The sequence below is a fragment of the Grampus griseus genome (assembly GCF_964374135.1).
Source record: "Grampus griseus genome assembly, chromosome: 16".
Classification (NCBI taxonomy): domain Eukaryota; kingdom Metazoa; phylum Chordata; class Mammalia; order Artiodactyla; family Delphinidae; genus Grampus; species Grampus griseus.
This window is the reverse complement of record NC_139010.1, coordinates 30,426,792-30,446,994: the sequence shown is the minus strand read 5'-3', so window position 1 is coordinate 30,446,994 and position 20,203 is coordinate 30,426,792. Positions and strand designations below refer to the sequence as shown.

General features: G+C 40.2%; 1 protein-coding gene across 6 annotated transcripts in view; it reads left to right on the top strand.

Annotated features, from left to right (window-relative positions):
* KCNMA1 (potassium calcium-activated channel subfamily M alpha 1) overlaps positions 1-20,203 on the top strand; it is a 747,855-nt gene that overhangs the window by 710,452 nt on the left and 17,200 nt on the right. For all 6 annotated transcript variants that reach the window (XM_082673143.1, XM_082673147.1, XM_082673146.1 and 3 more), the window contains 2 exons: positions 16,932-17,126; positions 19,158-19,276. In XM_082673143.1, coding sequence (XP_082529269.1) covers positions 16,932-17,126; positions 19,158-19,276 — 314 coding nt within the window. The remainder of the gene's footprint in view (positions 1-16,931; positions 17,127-19,157; positions 19,277-20,203) is intronic.

Sequence of the window (20,203 nt, the reverse complement as noted above, 5' to 3'; positions counted from 1 at the left end):
GGACAGCAAAGGTAAAGGCCTGGTGGGGTACCTGACAGGCTCAAAGAAGGCAAAGAAAGCCTGCGTCGCTGGACCTCAGTGAGAGAGGGGAAGGGGAGGACAAGGCAGAGCTGGACCCACAGGACCTCGAAACCCATTTTCGTGTTTCTGGTCTTTCTCTTAAGAGCAGTGAGGAGGCGTTGAAGGGTTTTAAGTTGGCAAGTGATGTGATCAGGTTTATGTTTTGAGGGGGTTGCCTGGGCAGCTGTGTGGAGGATGGCTCAGGAGGCAAGATGGCAGCGGGTAAGTCTGAGTAAGGGGCTCTCGTAGCGTGGAGTAGGGTAGAGCCCTCGGGGCTGGAGGAAGGTGGATGGGTTTGAGTGGTGTTTGTCAGTAAAATCGAGAGGACTTGGGAATAGATTGAATATGAGCAAAGGCGGAAGAGGACAAAGCGTCAAAGGTGTCTCCTAGGTCACTGCCAGTCACTGAGACTCAGTCCTGGGACAGGCGTGGGTGTGAGGCAAGGCCTGGCCTGTTCTCTGCCCCAGTGAAGGCGCAGAATGGTGGCAGAGAGAGGAGGGCGGGCTGCCAGGGATCCAAAGCATCTTCAGTTTCTTTTATAACTTGATATGCGTCGAACAATCAAGGCATTTGTGTTTTCACTTGTGAGACCAAAATCAAATGACAACTAAAAAGTAGGTCCCGTCTCAAAGAAGCCATCTCGAGCTGCAAAAGGCAAAGCAGACCAGAATGGAGATTATGAAGTATTCCCACTGAGTGGCTTTATTTATTGTATGGAAAAGTGTTTTTTGGGGGGAATTCTCAACTTCACTCTTTTTATAAATACAGACATAGGCTGGATAAAAACTGACCTTTGGAGAAACCACAAAAAAAGAGTTTTACTGAATCCATTAAAACCATAAACATAGCCCAGAGAGTTTTTATACACATATATTTCTTCAAATGCTTAAGAAGGCTATTCTCAAAAAAAAAGAAAAAAAGAAAAAGAAGGCTATTCTCCTGCATGTGTTAAACAACTGATATGCTAATTATGCATTATTCTCATCTATTCATTAAAGCTAATCCCAGAAGGACCTCTATTTGAGGAAAGAAAAAGCATAAAGCTTTTTAAGACTAATTTAGGTTATTCTATATTCCTGAATGTGGTCCAACTACAAGCATATCTTAGTGAAAAATCAGAATTATAGATTTAAAAATAAATATGAAACAACATTCATCTGAATTAAGGTTGACTGGGCTTCATGCCATCCCACTGCTTGCCAAACCAAGAAGGAGAGAAAGCAGTCCTTACTGAAGGCCATCCTGCTTTCCCAGGGCTCACGACCTTTCTGATGGTCTGAGGGTACTGAGCCTCACCTTTCTACCTGCCAGTGATGTTGGGCTTCGTTTGGGCAAACTCCCTAAGCAGGCCAGAGGGCATGATGGAGGCAACAGGATGTGCTTATTACAGTGCTGTATTCTCTGTAATAGTCCTCGCAGTCTCCAAGTCCACTTTCAAACAGATTTCTGTAATTCATCTCCTCAGAAGATTCATTTTATTTCTGATCCTAATCAGACAGATTTCAGAAGACTGTTCTCACTAAAAGATGATGAAACAGTTTATAGTCGATGTTTTTTCAGAACTGTAAAATACTCGATCCAAATTTTTAAAGATCCACACTTACAAAATTGTTTCCACAGATCAGACACGCCATATATTCCAGGTGGGACCAGCTACATAATTTGAAAGCCTACTTTTTCATAAGTTACTAAGAATTTCAAAAGGGTGACAGCAGAGCATTGAACCAAATGAGGGCCTCTTCTGAGCGTGGGCCCTCGGTGGCAACGCAGGCCACACACCCATGAAGCCAGCCCTGGTTCCAAGGGATACAACTGTTTTTAAGCACCAAAGCGCTTCACCTCTACACAGTCAAGGGGGCACACTGTGGCCACGGGGTGGGAGTGAGTGGCACATCTAGATTTGAGTCGCACCATTCTCTCGACAGCATCACTGTAGAGAGAAACTCAGCTGAGAAATCAAAGTAGATTGGTTTGACATTTTTTAAAATATCTGTCTCTAATCTCCTTTGAAATGCAAACTAAAATGTTTGGGAGAAGGTGGCTAAGGCGTGTATGAATACAGTAGTCTGCTAGCAAAGCAGCACTTCTCAATTCCAGCCTGGGAAAAAGCGGTGTCAGGAATCTAGTAACCATCATTGTCATGATCGGCAGCAGCATAATTTATTGAGGGTCCAGCACTGTACAAAGCGCTTCATTACTATTACTGCAGACAGTATTATTTTGGACAATAATGTGAATAAACCTGCTCTAAGTGTTGAAGCAAGACCTATTTAACTGATCCACTGTTGTGACTTCTCAAATCATTACTCAAAATGCCTATCCACTTATTCCAGGCCTTGTCTTCATTGTCTAGGATAAGCAAGTCCCACAGTGAGGTCTCAAATTGGATCTGGTTCAACAGACCCAATTGGATCTAGACCTTCTGATTACTTGTGATTTCTTGGCATTTCACCCCAACCCTAATTTATGAAAAAAAAAAAATAGGAGATTATCTCGTACCAAGGCAGTAAGTAGAAGGAACTAAAAGGGTTGGCAGGAATATAAATTGAGAAAGTGAGACTCCAAACAGCGGGAGCTGGAGGTAAGCTTCCATCTCAGGCATTCGCTTACAAGCAATATCACTACATCCACACGCACATCTCTTTAGATGCCTATGATCTCCTTTTTCTAGCGCTCCTCCCCAAATTGCCATTGAATCATGTGTCTAAACACTCTCTGAATATTGTCCTTCATAATTCAACTCCTGCTGCTCACCGCTTCATTTATGAAGAAGAAGAATGTTTTGATTCATCACATGCATTCCTAGAACAGCTAGGGATGTTACAGACATGGCCTCCTGGCTTTTCCCTGCAAATCAACAGCAGAAACACATGATGAGTGGGAATAATTATGCTTATGGGTATATGCCTCTAAGAAGAAGGACACAAGAAATGTATTTTTCAGAACCATCCAGCTTGATGCTCATACACACATGAGAAAGATGAAAGGAAGCCTCTTGGTAAAACTGGCTCATGAGTATTTAGATTTCTTTTCCACACAGCACCCACTTTCCCCTACCCTCACCCCAGTTTGAGTTCTACCCGGACCCTCCCTAGAAAGAAAAAATTAGGGACTCAAGAGCCAGACTGCTTGCCTGTGGATCCCAGCACTGCCACTTACTGGTTGTATAACCTTAACCTCTTTTTGCCTTAGTTTTCTCATCTTTAAAATGGGAATAATAGTAGTACCTACCTCATAGGACTGTTGAGATGATTGAATGAGTAATGAGTGCAGCGCTTAGCACATGGCAAGCTCTATATGCATGTACTGTTATTAATCAATACATTATTGGGCACTTACTAAATACCAGGCACTATTATTCATGCTGGGCATCCAGCAGTGAAGAAGAAAGATAAAGACCCTGCCCTCGTGTGGTTTGAACTGTCATTCTAGTGGGCAGTCACTAGGTAAGTGACAGTAACAGTGGGTACCTGAATAATGTCAGATAAGGATAACTAATTTGAAGAGCAGGACATAGTTTGAATGGGTGTGGAGACCTATTTTAGCCACAGTGGTCAGAGTAAAACTGTCTTAGAAGGTAACTTGGAAGCTGACACTGAAAATCAGAAGAGAGCAGCTGGGGGTGAGGGTAACTAGCTTTCCAAGGCAGAGAGCTGGCCTCTCTTCCAGAAATAACCGAACTTATGTTGGTAAGACTTTAGAATAGGACCATCTGGAAGATGAATCACATGATGTACTCTCTTAACTGTACTTGCATGAAGGGCTGAACCCTTGAGGTACGTTACTGAGAGGGCTGAGTTCTCAGGCAGCCCAGTGCCATGTGACATCAGTTACCTAAACAAATTCTTCTTCTGTAGCTCTACTCCTTACACTCCACTCAAGAGCCACCATTTAGGCAGTCTAGCTCACAAGGAGACAGACAGTCCACCGTCCACCGTGCAACAGATGAGCTAGCACCGCTGTCAGCATGGCAAATGGACTCAGAATATGCCCCTGCTGTCACATCAGGCCAGGCAGGCCCAGGATGGAAAAGAAAATCAAATAGTTCTCATCCCTCATGAAAGAAAAATACTAAAACTAAAAATCTACACCATGAAAACTAGCAAATATAAAAAATGGCAGCTATGACATGGAAAATGACAATTTTAGAGCAATTATAAACGAAAGGCAAAGTGCCATTAAAGTTAAGGCAATGTTATTAAAAGATGTGTTAATTTTCAGTTAAATTTTCTATAAAAGACCAATTAGTTTAAAAGGCTTGACAGCATTAACTGTGAAACATAAGCTCTGGTAATTATACTTCAAAAAAATAAAAAGAGGAAGATGCTCCAGCGTGTTGGAGACCCAGGTGCAGAGGGGCCTCCGTGGAGCAGGCTAGGTGGCGCTGCGGGCTCAGATTTCCCTGGTGTAATCTGCTGGTCCTTTCCCCAGCATTTCTGGGTTTCCTCAATGTCTGATATTCTGTCTACTTACAGAATCTGAGGATCTCCGAAGTTCAGAGGCTCAGGGGTCACACACGTGATCTGGGCCAGCTCTCTGATATTAGAGCTGAGAACGCAGAGGCACAGGGAGAAAGGGATTTTCTAAATTGGTTGCACTGTTAGCTGGTTGTTCTTTTTATAAACAGTCCTTTATTGAGTATTTGTTGTGCATTAGAATTACACAAACGATCTCATTTAACACTATCCTGTAATCTGGGTTTTGTTTTGTTTTGTTTGTTTTAATCCCTGTTATATGGATGAGAAATCCAAGACCTAGAAAAGTTGGGCAACTTTCCTATTGTCATAGCTATTGAAAGGCGAAGCAGGGATTTTAGACTACAGCAGCTGAATTCTGAAGTCTACACATAGATCCCGAGGTGCCATGTTGCCACACTTAGATGATAGGCTGCCCCGACCAGATGTGGAACCCTGACCTTAGCGCTGGGAAGAGGGACTCCCATATTCCTTAGACTACACAGGTCTCTGGATCCCAGGCACTGAGCAGGACCCTGGAGAACTCTGTTCCCCAACAAACATGTGACACAGGAACAGCCATTGCAAAGGCCTCTAGCCAAAGCATCCCTGAAGACTAGTCCTGCCAGGGTTGGAGGTTCTATGTGAGACTCCTTCACAAGGCTTCTAGCACAGGCATAGTGAACATGGGCTATGGTAGGGCACAGAAAAGACCAGCAGTGCAAAAGCGTGGGAGGCAAAGGATCACACCTACGTATTACAGAGTTCTGTGTTTCTTCAATCTAGTGTTTCCGTTAACCCAGAAAAGAATTGTGCCTTCTGGGTCAGGTGAGTTGTAGAGAGGTTTATTCTAGCTGCTACATCCTGCACAGGAATAGTCTTTGATGATTGGCATTTGAAGTCCTAGCACCTGGTTTGCCCCCATGATGCTGAAACAGTCACTTCCTAGGCAGAAAGCGCTAGATGTGATATTTAATTGCAGACTGCTCTGTACTCTGTGAGTGGTACCCTGGCCCCATAATGAAATGTGTGCCTTCCAAAATGGCTGACTGGACATCCTTTTTCAGGAGAAGCATTGTCTTTCCACTGAGTTGCTCAGATCACAAAGAGACCTTGAAACATGCTCGGAGCATACCCATATGCAGTGCTCAAAGTACTTCCCTGCAGCTGAATATTGGGGCATCAAAATGGGGGCAAGAGTGCTCTGCTAACAGACATCATTATTCTCGGCCACAGCAGGTACTGTGGCCCAAAGCACTGCTCCTTGATGCCTGCATGAAAAAAGAGAAAGGAGAGAGATCTGGGATATAGTCCCAGCTCAGGGGGCAGAGAATTGTGTTCAGTGTCATGAGTGGTTCCAGAATTTTTCAGGGACCTGTAAAATGCTCTGACCCACCCTGAAATTATACCCCTTGATGGGCAATTTTGAAAGTGACACACTCTTGGAGTAGCGTACAATTTCAGTCCAAACCAAGATCCAGGGATTAGTAGGTGCTCAATAAATGTCAGCGACTGATTGATCGAAAAGATTATGCTGTTTCAGTGTAACTGATTTCAACGCAGAAGGGGAAACATGTGAAGGTCAAATCCTAAAGATTTGACGAAACAACAGCCTTTCGTGATGACCTTCCTGACTTACCGTTGCAGAGCAGAACTTAGAGTGTTCTTTGTTTAAGAACCATTGACTGTGTTTTCCTTAGACAATGTATTCATGTTCAGTTGGAAAATTTTGAAAGCTCAGATATATATAAAGAAGAAAATTTAAACAAACCATATTCCCAACACCCAAAGATCAGCATGGTTAGTATTTTGGTATATTTCCTTCCAGATGGGTAGATAAATATAGAATCACCCAGTTTTATATCTTGGTTTTGTTTCTTTTCAAAGTTATTATTTTTCTCAGAGTGTTTAATCATGTCATATTCTTGGGTATCACTGCAAGACCTCCATAGGACTTCCTGAGACTCAGACATATGGTTGTTCCAGAATCTATTTAAACATTATCTATTGTGGGGCATTTCCGTTTTTAATTTTTTTATTATAACAATAATTAACCCTGCGATAAGTATTACTGTACGTAAATCTTTGAGCAAGAAGCAACTTATTATCTTGAGGTAAACTTACCAGGCTTTTAATACATGTGAACATATTTAAAGCTCTTGGTAGACATTGCCAGATTATCCCCCAGAAACAATTGTACCAGTTGCACTACCATCACTGGTGTGTAAATGCCATCTCTTGCACTTCAGCAGGCACTGATTATCATTTTCCTTAGGGGGCCCTTTAATTGTGTTTATGGTAGTTCTGAAGTACACATAATTTTAATTTGTGTGTATAACCATGTAAATGCATATTTTGTGAATTCTTCTATAGTTTTTATGCCTAAAAAGTGCTTGCTGAACAAGACGACTCATCAGGTGTCCTGAGATTGGTTAAATATTCAGCTATATTTTCATCAGGTTGTTTGTGGCTATGTTTTTTGCCTTTAACTATTTTATAGCATTTACCTCCTTCCCCCCTCCCAACTTTATTGAGATATAATTGATTTATAACATTATGTAAGTTTAAGATGTGCAATGTTATATGTATACATTGTGAAATGGTTACAACAGTAACGTTCATTAATCCATCACCTCACCAGCAATTTTTTGTTGTCATTGTTGCTGAGAACTTTAAAAGTCTACTCTTAAGCAGTTTTCAGATATTCAATATGGTATTGTTAAGTGCGGGCGCTATGTTGTAGTACGTTATGTTCCCAGAATTTATTAATTATATAACTGCAGTTTATATCCTATGACCACCTTCACTCATTTCCCCAACCTGTACCTCCTGCCTCTGGCAACAACCAATCTGTTCTCTGTTTCTGTAAGATCCACTTTATTTAGATTTCACATATAAGTGAGAGTATACAATCTTTGTATTTCTCCGACTTGTTTCACTTAGCTTAATGCTCTCAGGATTCATCTGTGTTGTTGCATATGGAAAGATTTCCTTCTTTTTATGGCTAAATATTATTCCACTGTATATATACCACATTTTCTTTATCCGTTCATCTCTCACTGGATACTTAGGTTGTTTCCGTGTCTTGGCTATTGTAAATAATGCCACAGTGAACGTGGGGTACAAAAGATATCTATCACTTTGAGATAGTTACTTCATTTCCTTTGGATATATATCCAGAAGTGGAATTGCTGGATCATATGGTAGCTATCTATGTTTGTAATTTTTCGAGGCACCACCATACTGTTTTGCATAGTGGCTGTATCAGTTTATATTCCCATTAGCAGTATACAGAGGTTTCCTTTTCTCCACATCCTCACCAACACTTGTTATTTCTTGTCTTTTTGACAATAGTCATTCTAACAGGTGTGAGATGATATCTCACTGTGTTTTTGTTTTTTTTGCGGTGCGCGGGCCTCTCACTGCTGTGGCCTCTCCTGCTGCGGAGCACAGGCTCCGGAAGCGCAGGCTCAGCGGCCATGGCTCACGGGCCCAGCCGCTCCGCGGCATGTGGGATCTTCCCGGACCAGGGCACGAACCCGCGTCCCCTGCATCGGCAGGCGGACTCCCAACCACTGCGCCACCAGGGAGGCCCCTCACTGTGGTTTTGATTTGCATTTCCCTGATGATTAGTGATGTTGAGCATCTTTTAAGGCAGTAGTCTCCAACCTTTTTGGCACCAGAGACCGGTTTCGTGGAGGACAGTTTTTCCACAGATGGGGGCGGGTGGGTGGGGTAGAGGGGATGGTTCTGGCGGTAATGTGAGCAATGGGGAGCGGCAGATGAAGCTTCGCTCGCTCGCCCACCCGCCACTCACCTCCTGCTGTGTGACTTGGTTCCTGACAGGCTGCAGAGGGGTATTGGTACACGGCCCGGGGGATGCGGACCCCTGTTTTAAGGTACCTGTTGGCCATTCGAATATCTTCTTTGGAAAAATGTCTATTCAGTTCCTTTGCCCATTTTTTAATCAAATTTTGGGGGGTTTTTTGCTACTGAGTTGTATAAATTCCATTTACTGCCTTTTTTAGAAATTTAGAATAAATATATTTTCATAGTAGAAAATATATAAAATAAATAAAATTATAGGAAAAGATGAAAATCAGTTAGAATTCTATTACCAGGAATTAATCACCATGTAAAATTTGGGGGTACTAAATAATATTTTTACATAACTATAATATAATAATACTAAGTATTTATATAATACTAAATATTTTTACATAACTAACTATATCTGTGGGGGTCTGCACTTTTAACATGAGTTTTAGATCATAGTGTTTTTTGGATCCTGCTTTTTGAATATTTTAATGTTATGTCATGTAACATAACATGCTCTGAAAGCATAATATTAATATCTGTACAATGTAAGTCACATACGTGTATCATTATTTATTTAATCATTACCATATTGTTGAAAAAAACTTTTTTCCAGATAACCAATTTCTTCTAAATCATTTGCTGAGTAAACATCCCTTCTCCATGGTGCATTATGCTTTCCTTATCATATTAAGAAATGAAACAGGAAACTTTTTTGTAAAGGGCCAGATGGTGAATATTTTAGGCTTTTGAGAGCCGTACAGACTCTGTTGAAACTACTCAATTCTGCCATTTTAGCACAAAAGCTGAAAGCATTTTAGTAAAGCATTTTAGTAAACAAATGGGCATGTCTGGGTCTCAGTAAAACTTTATTTAAAAAAAAAAAAAAACAGGTGGCAGTTGGGATTTGGCCCAAGGCCCTGATTTTCAATTCATTCTGGTTGATCTTCTAATTTTTAATATTGCCTACAACGTTTAGTTATAAAATCTTTAATATTATAATACCTCAGAGGACAATTTCATAAACTGTTTCCAGAGGAAATTTAGCATAATTTTATCAAGTTTAAAAACATATCAGCTCACTAAACTCACTAAATATCCTCTTGCTATTTCATTAATTGATGCTTTTTTATTTCATCCTTCTGTTTTTCTAAGATAAAAAAAGAACAACAAAAAATTCTTTTAATACTTAGAATTATTTGCTGAAATTCTTTCATATTTAATAATAAAAGCACTTAAGGCTCTGAATTTGTCTCTGTAGCTTTGGCCTCAATCCATGACATTTTTATATGTCATTTTCAAATAATCTTTAATTTTTAATACTCTGTATTCTCAGTTTGATTTCCATCTTGACCCACAGTTATTTAGGATACTTTTAAAAAAAAAACTTGGAAGTGTTAGGATATTTACTTTTGTACCTACTACTCTATTTTTTAAATATAGACCATACAGCTTATACTTTATTATATATATTGAGATTTTATACTTTGGGCCATCGATCATACTTTGTAATTATTGTTTGGATGCTATCTAAAATGGTACGAAGTTTAACACAAATCTAATAAATACCCTTATTACGTCCTTCATTTCCTTATATTTTGGTCTCTTTGAGCTGTGAAAACAAGAAACACGATGATATTTCACATATCAATTTTACATATGACTCTCAGTCCATGTTTAATTTGCTATAATGGCTAATTCGTTTAACTAATTTTAACTAATTTTAATTTGCTATAATGGCTAATTCGTATAACTGTCTATATTTCAGTTATAATATTTTCTCCATAAATATGTTATATATTTATTGTAAACTTTAATTATGAACATAGAGTTAAGTCGCTTAATGTAATATTTAAAATTTTTCCCTTTAAATATATTTTTCTTTGCCTGTTTTGTTTTGTTTTTTCCTCTTTACCTCTGAGACACCAGAGTTTGATTTTGGTTTTTGAACAAGTTTGAGAATCTTTGCCCTTTTATCAAACCATTTAGCTCATTTATGTTTAGTTATATAACCTACAATGCTAAAATTTTGCATTATGCTTTATGATTCTGTAATTGTGTCTTTAATTATCTGTCTTTGTGTACATGGTCTATATTTTGTATGCTTCTTTTCTCTAGTGATGTGAAAATTATACATTCTATTTTTAACTCTAGTTAGTGGTTACCAGACACTCTATAAATATACTTGAAACTATATTTTCTTAGTATTATTATCTAGAAAAATGTAGTAGCTCTTGATTCCTCCCTCTATAAGATCAGGGAATTTACATGTCTTAACTTCCATCTTCTTTCTCCTACTTCATTTTTCTGACTTTTAAAAATAATTTAATATTACTGTATTAATAGATAATTTTATGTCATATTTTTTCTTTCAAGAATTACTTTTGACATTTGCCTTCAGTTTTGTAGTAATATATCCTTTATTAAATTCCATGTTTTAATATATTTCACCAGTATTTTTTTTTTTTTTTTTTTTTTTTTTTTTTTTTTTTTTTTTTTTTGCTGTACGCGGGCCTCTCGCTGTTGTAGCCTCTCCCGTTGTGGAGCACAGGCTCCGGATGCGCAGGCTCAGCGGCCATGGCTCACGGGCCCAGCCGCTCCGCGGCATGTGGGATCTTCCCGGACTGGGGCATGAACCCGTGTCCCCTGCATCGGCAGGCAGACTCTCAACCACTGTGCCACCAGGGAAGCCCCTTCACCAGTATTTTTAAACAAAATTTGCTCATATTTTAATTTTTAAAAGTTTAAAAAGGTCTTGAAGGAAGATGATTTTGTTTCCGAGTATTTTTTAAATGAAGTAAATCCATAAATGCTTAGGTACCTAGAGAAAAAAAATATTTGTATTGATTTCACAGATGATCAACAGTGTAGCTATGTGTAGAATTCTTGGAATAAATGTGTCCTTTCAAAACTCAGTTGATATAGCTCTTTCCTAGATTAGTCTGCGGCTAACCTGATCTTGTACATTTTTTTTTTCCTAACAGCATTGTGTTAGGTCACGTTTTTCCTTTACTATTTTAAATTCAAAGGTTCATCTAGTACAGATCTAGGTGTTGGCTGCATTCACTCGGTGAACCATCTTCATCCTCATCCTCAGTTCATTCTTCAGCTCAGGCAGGTTGTATTCATTTGTTTCCTTGCTTGCTTGCTCATTTTTACCTGTTTGAATTTTGTTTACAACTTTCATTTGTGAACACTTGCTATTTATCAATTTGACCTCTGTTGTCTTTCCTCAACCAGCATTCTCATTAAGAAAAAAAAAAAAAAAAGGAAAGGAAGAAAGGGAAAGGAAGGAAGGAAATCGCTACCCATTTCTCTATGTAGTTGTTCAGGTGATTTTCTTAGTTTTAATTCCACATTTTTTTGTGTGTGTATGTGTGATTTTCAGTTCTACACCTTATCGATTTTTTTATTGTGATAGGAACACTTAATATGAGATCTACCCATTTAACACATTTTTCAGTGTACAATACAGTATTTTTTTTTAACATCTTTATTGGGGTATAATTGCTTTACAATGGTGTGTTAGTTTCTGCTTTATAACAAAGTGAATCAGTCATACATAAACATATGTTCCCATATGTCTTCCCTCTTGCATCTCCAGTACAGTATTTTTAATTACTGCTTCTTAACGGATAAAAATCTGGCCATTACAAGTTTAGTTACCTTTTAACTCTTTTTTAAAAACACCTTTATTGAGCTATCATTAACATCATGCAATTCACCCACTTAAAGTGTACAAGTCAATGATTTCTACTATAATCGCAGATACGTACAGCCATCACCACAGTAGATTTTAGAACATTTTCATTGGCTCAAAAAGAAACTCCATGTCCTTTAGCTATCCCCACTACCCCTCTGTCTCCTTCCCCCCAGCCCTAAGCAACATTAATCTACCGACTATCTTTATAGATTTGCCTCTTCTGGACATTTTAGATAAGTGGAATCATGTAATATGTAGTCTTTTGTGAGTGGCTTCTTTTACTTAGCCTAATGTTTGGAAGGTTCATCCATGTTGGAGCATGTATTAGTACTCCATACCTTTTTATGGCCTAATGATCATGCATGGATATAACACATTTTGTTTGTGCATTCATTAGGTGATGGACATTTGGATTGTTTCTACCTTTTAGCTATTATGAATAATGCTGCTATAAACACCCATGTACAAATTTTCATATGGACATAATTTTCATTTCTCTTGGGTATATACATAGGGGCAGAATTACTGGGTTTTATGGTAACTTGTTTAACCATATGAGGAACTGCCAAACTGTTTCCCTAAGTGGCTGTATCATTTTATATTCCCACCAGCATTGTGTTAGGGTTCTAATTTCTCCACATCTTCACCAACTCTTGTTATGATCTTTCTTTTTTATTTTGGCCATCCTAGTGGGTGTGAAGAGGTATCTTATTGAGGTTTTGATTTGTATTTCCCTGATGACTAGTGATGTTAAGCATCTTTTCATTTGTTTGTTTAACATTTGTATATCTTTTTCAGAGAAATGTTTATTCAAATATTCTGTCCATTTTTAAATTTGAGTCACTTTTCTTTATGTTCTTGTATTGCAAGATTTTTTAATATATATTTAGATACTAGACCCTTATGGGATATACGGTTTGCAAATATTTTCTCTCACTGTGTAGGGTTTCTTTTCACTTTCTGGTTAGTGTACTTTGTGCACAAACAATTCTCAATTTTGATGAAGTTTAATTTACATATATTTTTTCTTTCCTTGCCTATGCTTTGGGTGTCATATTTAAGAATCAGTTTTCAAATCAAAGTTCATAATTATTTACCTTTATGTTTTCTTCTAAGTTTTATAGTTTAACCTTTTATATTTAGGTCTTTGATCCATTTGGAATTAATTTTTGCATATGGTGTGAGGTAGGGGTCCAAATTTATTCTTCTGAATGTGGATACCCAGTTGTGGTAGCAACATTTGTTTAAGAGACTATATTCTTTCTCTGTAGAATGGTCTTGGCACCTTTGTTGAAAATCAGTTGATACACAGTGTATGAGTTTATTTCTGGACTCTCAATTTGATTCCAATAGTCCATGTCTATCCTTATGGCAATAACATACTCTCTTGATTATAGTAGCTTTGTGTTATATTTTAAAATCAGGAAGTGTGAGTCCTCCAACTTTGTTTTTCCTTTTCAGGATGGTTTGGTTATTTGGGGGGTGCTTGCAATTTCACATGAATTTTAAAATCAGTTTTTCCATTTCTGTAAAAATGGTCTTTGGGGTTTTGATAGCAACTGCATTGAATCTGTAGATTGTTTGGGGGAGTATTGCCATCTTAAGAATGCTAAGTCTTCCAGTCCATGAAGTTGAGATATCTTTTCATTTATTTAGATTTTCTTTAATTTATTTCAGCAATATTTTGTAGTTTCCAGTGTACCAATCTTGAACCTCCTAAATTTATTCCTAAATATTCTGTTCTTTGTGAAACTATTATAATGAGAATTGTTTTAATTTAATTGTCTTAATTTCATTCTTATATTGTTCATTGCAAGTACGTAGATACACAAATGATTTTTGTGTATTGTTTTTTGTATCCTGCAACCTTGCTGAACTCATTTGTTACCTATAATATCATTTTAGTGTTCTTTAGAATTTTCTATTTACAAGATCATGTCTTCTGTGGATAGAGATAGTTTTACATCTTCCTTTTTGATATGGATAACTTTATTTTTTTCTAGCCCTGGCTAAGACCTCTAGTGCTATGTTGAATAGAAGCAGTGAGAGTTGGCTTCCTGGTCTTGTTCCTGATCTAAAAAGAAAGCATCCAGCCTTTCACCAATAAGTCTGATGTTAGCTGTGGGTTTTTAATATATGCCCGTAATCAGGTTGAGGAAATTCCCTTTCACTACTAGTTTGTTGAGTGTGTTTATCATGAAAAAACGTTGGATTCTTTTTAACCATTTTTTATTACATTCATTTTAATTTCAATATCTTACATTTAAAAATAATTGAATAAGTTGTATGAAGTCAGCTTTCTTACCATCTGATCTTTTACTTGTTATAGATACTCTCTCTCTCTCTCTCTCTCTCTCTCTCTCTCTCTCTCTCTATATATATATATATATATATACTATTTTATTTTTTATTTTTTTTTGCGTACACGGACCTCTCACTGTTGGGGCCTCTCCCGTTGCGGAGCACAGGCTCCGGACGCGCAGGCTCAGCGGCCATGGCTCACGGGCCCAGCTGCTCCGCGGCATGTGGGATCTTCCCAGACCGGGGCACAAACCCGTGTCCCCAGCATCGGCAGGCGGACTCTCAACCATTGTGCCACCAGGGAAGCCCGATACTCTATATTTTTTTTAAATTGATTTTGATTCTAAAACAAATGCTTCCTAAATTTTTTTTACGTCTTCCAGTAACTATTTAACCAACCAAAAGAATGCTTTTCCTTTATATCTTAAATGCTGTCGCTCCCTTTTTAAAAATATTTATATTGGCTCTTTCTTTCTCTCTGTACATCGGAGCAAGGAGAGGTCTGTTTTTCAGTGTACGAGGTTGTGAATGTTCTGCCGTCCACATTTCATGCCGGTGGACTCCTCCCTGGGTGTTGATCTAGAAGGGTAATTATAGCACAAAGGCCTTTGTCACAGGTCTGTGTCCAGCACTCCTTCATTTAATGTGCTGCAGAGCTGGGGCCGGGGGGTGATCTTCTGCTTCTGATGATGGGCTGTTGGACTATAGGGAAGGGGATTTACCTCTGAAGACTTTGGGAAATGTTTTCACATGTGCCCTGAACCAGCCTCCACGAGAGTTCACCTGTGGTGGCCAGTCCTGTGGAGGCTGTCACAGTCCAGGATGCAGTCCCCCTTGACCCTCACTGGGCCTTTGCTCAGTCTAAATGGGGTCTTGTCATGGAGGCAGCCTGAGAAGTGCAGGTTCAAGGGTAAAATGAATGGCCTTGGTTTGCACCACCCCCCTCTGCCTGCCACCACCAACCCACCAAAAAAAGCCAGAAAAGATTTTTTAAAAGGGAAGATTGGGAATGGGTTGACCTCTCCTCAACAAAGGCCTGAGTCTCTGATATCAGGCCAGAAATTATTTCTCAGGGCTTCCTGTGCACGAAGCACTTTTCTAAGTGCCTCGCACATATTGGCTATATAGTCCTTATAACCACTCTATTATATTTTACAGATCATGACACTGAGGCACAAAAATGAGAAATAACTTACCAAAGTCACGCAGCTACTAAGTGGTGAGGTCAGCGTTAAACCTCCAGCCTGCCTCTCACCCCTTCACCGCGCCAGCAACATTTCCTCCCTTACTTGTTTTTCTTCAGCTTCTCTGCCCCAGGGCATATCTGAGCTCTGTTAGATGATACCTTCTCCTTAGGGTCTGACTGGTTCTGACTCACACTCCTAGTTTCCTTTGCTATTGAAATTTTGTATCACTTTGGGTATTTTTGTGAGTACTTCAGTGAGGAAAGTGATTCCAGCCTGGCTAGCAGCTATCATCTTAACTCAGAAGTCCTCATGGAATTCGTTGCATATAAACTTGATCTTAATGACAGTGCTTATTTTATGGATGAGAAAATCAAAGCCCAGAATGATTAGACAACTTCCCCCAAGACATAGGACTCGTGATGGCCAAGCGGGAGAGAACTCATCCTTACCCCACTAGATTTTTGCCCCGTGAACTGTCCAAAAAACTGCTGAAGTTAAAATGCAGCTGTCTTGCCTAACCTGCTCCCAAAGGTCCATCCATCCTCAAAAGCCACAGGCAAACTTTGGCTTGATATTATTTAGCCTGTTTGACTTCTTCTTACACTGGAAAATGGAAAACAGACCCTTAACTGACATTTTTCTCAAATTAGGCTGTGTGACAAATGTCTTTTTGAGCTCTTTTATTTGACATCCTATTAATTTTTTAAAGCTCCCATTGTCTTGTTCCTGACAGACCTGTTATGTTTCAGATGTGAGACAAATGTACACGTGTAGAGGGAACTTCTTTAATAAGCTGTATTCACCTCAGACCACTGAGGTTACGTAAGAGCAAAAACACCAGGGGACCCACCTTGTCATAAATTGATCTGGCATATTTAATTGACAGGGACTTCTGGTTTAGCCTGTTACAAAGCATGTGATAAAATTGTTGAACGTGTGGCCTTAATGACGCTCTTGGCATCTCGTTCCAACCGAGAGAGAAGTTCTGCCATTGTTGGAAGAGGCAGCTTCCTGGCACGTGGGTTACAGGAGCTCAGGGGCCATCCTGCCTGGGTCGGGCTGCATTTTCTTACACACACCCAAGGTCCCTGAGCAAGCAGGAGAGGAAGCCATATTTACATCCCAATTAGCACCGATTATGATAAACACCAACCATGTTGACGTTAGCCCTTCAATAAAAATCCCCTGAATCAGTTTTTAAAAGTCAGGCTCTCGTGGCAGAACCAAGTAGGAGAGAAAAGAATTGAATAATTGGAGGCTGCTGTCTTTTCACTTCCCACATAAAATTATTTGAAGAGACAGGCCAGAACTTTAAACAGGAGATATCAAGGAAAGTTGTCATTTGAATGTCGGTTGTCATGACTTTAGGAAGTTTGCTTAAAGGAACCCCCTCCACCGTTCTCTTCCCAGACATACTTCAATGACAACATCCTCACCCTGATACGGACCCTGGTGACCGGAGGAGCCACGCCAGAGCTGGAGGCTCTGATCGCCGAGGAGAATGCACTGCGCGGGGGCTACAGCACCCCCCAGACGCTGGCCAATAGGGACCGCTGCCGCGTGGCCCAGTTAGCACTGCTGGACGGGCCCTTTGCGGACCTGGGGGTGAGTTCAGGGGGCAGAGGGCACCTGAGCTGGCTGTTTGGGAATGGCGGGATCCAAATGTGTCAGACAGTGACAGGCTAGGTCTCTGCCTTTGCTACTTTCTACAGGAAAAGAACTATAAGAGGTGATGCTTATGGCTTACTGTGTAGCAGGCACTGGGCTTTACATGTATTCATTCATTTTAATCCCCATGGTGACCCTTTGACGTAGGTTCTCTTATCAGACGCTTTAAGGAAACTGGGGCTCAGAGACACTGAGGACTGGCCCTATAAGGAATTTGCACTAGGGATCCTGGCTTCAGAGCCTGTGGGCTTACTGACTCCCCTCAGGTACCTTCTGCCACAGATGGGAGGCATTGGGTGGGGGGGGGGGCGGGTTCCAAATGCAGCCACGGCTGGGAGCCTTTTCTACAGGTCTTAGCATGACTCAGGGCTACTTAACCCCAACTGCACATTAATAGGTCTGCCAGAGTGCCTGAACCAGGCTGGTGTGTGCAACCCAGAGGGAGACATCAGTCGCTTCAGCAGCAGCGGGGGCATGGGGGAGAGTGAATGGGTCCAGCCTCAGAGTTAGGTGACCTCGGTCTGGAATTAGAGACATTAAAGAATCCACATGAGATGCTGTTGGTTCGGCCAGCGGGTCTACGTGCACATAATAAGCTATGGTGTTCTGAAAACCACCGGTGCTGGGGTCATGCCCAGAATCCTGGGGGCTGAGTACAGCCATCAGTGGTTTTTAAAAGCGCCTCGTGGGCTATTAATTCTGAGGCTGGACCCAGTCACCCTCCCCCATGCCCCTGCTGCTGCAGAGGGACCCATGCCTCCCTTTGGGTTCCACACACCAGCCTGGTTCAAGCACTCTGGCAGAAGTAAGCAGTCTTGAACCTTATTCCCAGCCCAACTCCATGGATGCATTCAGGGGCTGGAGCCCAGTCTTGGGAGCCAGTAAACCCATTGTACAAACAATAGTGCCACCCAGAAAGTCCAAATAGTGGAAAAGGAGCCAAGGAAAGGGTCACTTTTTCCATTTCTTCTGAAACCCTGATGCCAACTTGCACTATATTTTAGTTTGGTTATGGGCAGGGATCTATGCTAGACTGGGCTTTTTTAAAAGGCCACCTCCATAGCTAGTGGCTCTTTTTATCATCATTTACTCATTGATACACTTTAAAAGAATAAAGACTTTAAATAATGATAAGATCTGGCTCCTTTTGTGTTCTCTAATGTGATGCCCATCTGAAAACTTCGGTAACAGGAAGGACAGATGCAGTCACTTTATTCCCAGTGAAGTCAGCCGTTGGTGCCCTTCCTGTAATAATATCTACCTGAAGCCAACTGGCTGCAGGAAGCCAGCATTTCTGAGTGAATGAGTTTGCTTTCACATTCCGCATCAGGCCCCAGACCCTTGGAAGGTGACTGTGAACTGATTAGAACTGTGAATCCCAGTTATTCAGCCTGCAGACCTCCAGCTCCTGGGGAAACACATTCCCTTCCACCCTTGCCATCTCTGAGGTCTGTAAATTGTGCTTTTCACACAGTCCTTCTCTGAAAGAGTCTGTCACCATAGTACCTGGTGGGGTCTTTTCTCCTGGCAGTGATTTTCATTATCACTCGAGCAGTTTTGACAACACGGTCAGATCACAGTGATTACAGCTGAGCTGGGGCTAAACATCATCACCATTTTGCAAAGCTGGTTTCTTCTCCTCAGCTGAACAGACATCTGAGACCTTCAAGCTTACACCATCACTTAAAATAAGGAGAGGCCCCATCTCCTTGAAGCTCTCATCGCTGCAGATGGAAAACTAGAGAGAACCAGAGGAAAACCCATTATTATCTGATTCCCCAGAATCACCGGTATTGAGGTGTAGGCTATAAACCACACTAACCTCTTCAGCTACGGTTCCTTGGTACAGACCCTCCGACTCAGGAGACACCGAAATGAGCTTTCATTAAAAAGCCCTTTTCTCCCCAGGACCTCTCCTTTCAGGCAAATAAAAATGCTTTTTCTCTCTGTTCTTTCGTTGACTCCCAGGATGGTGGTTGTTATGGTGATCTGTTCTGCAAAGCTCTGAAAACATATAATATGCTTTGTTTTGGAATTTATCGGCTGAGAGATGCTCACCTCAGCACCCCCAGCCAGTGCACGAAGAGGTGAGTATGTTTCCACTCCCACCCGCAAGGCAGAGACATAAATGCCCTCTCCTGTCCCCCACAATGAGGGCAAAGGTCTACATACACGCTCTCAACGTGCAGATTACTCTGCCCACATTAAATCCGTCACTGAGTTTGTTGGTTGTGGGAAGCTTTTTTCTTTAATTACTAATAGCAGATATAAAGACATTGTGGGAAAAATTCAAGTTTTATGGGCTAGTTCCATCCATCACCTAATTACAGAAGTCTGAAGGCAAGCATGTCCTCCAGACTCCTGCTACTGGGATAATTCTGTTGGTACCTAATATAGAAATATTTCATATTGCTACTGTTTAAGGTAAATGGTTCCTTTGCCGTGTCTTAGACACCTGTAGATATATAATTTTTTTTATTGAAGTATAGTTGATTTGCAATGTTGTGTTAGCTTCAGGTGTACAGCAGAGTGATTCAGTAATACGTGTGTGTGTGTGTGTATGTTCTTTTTCATAGATACCTATCTTTTTACTTAACGTTTTCAATTGACTTACTTTTATATATGTATTTTAAAGAAAACTATATATTATTGCCTGAAGCAGAAAAAAATAACATTTCATATATGCTAGCTATATTTTTCTAATATGCATTAAAGTACATTCATAGCAGCCTAAAATTAAAAGTACATCCTAGAATTGCCAAAATCAGTGTGTTCATGTAATATACCCCAGGAAACAATGCCATAGAGATGAGTGTCTCTCAGACCTGCTTGCATAGTAGAATCACTGCAGGTACTTTTTAAAAGTAGTCTGATGACTCTGACTTAAGTGGTATGAAATGAAAATATGTAGTTTTAATGCCCAGAGATTACAGTTGAGCTGGAGTTGAGCATAATTGCTGTGCACCAGTGGGTTCTCAAAGTTAGATGAACATGAGAATCATCTGTAAAGCTTG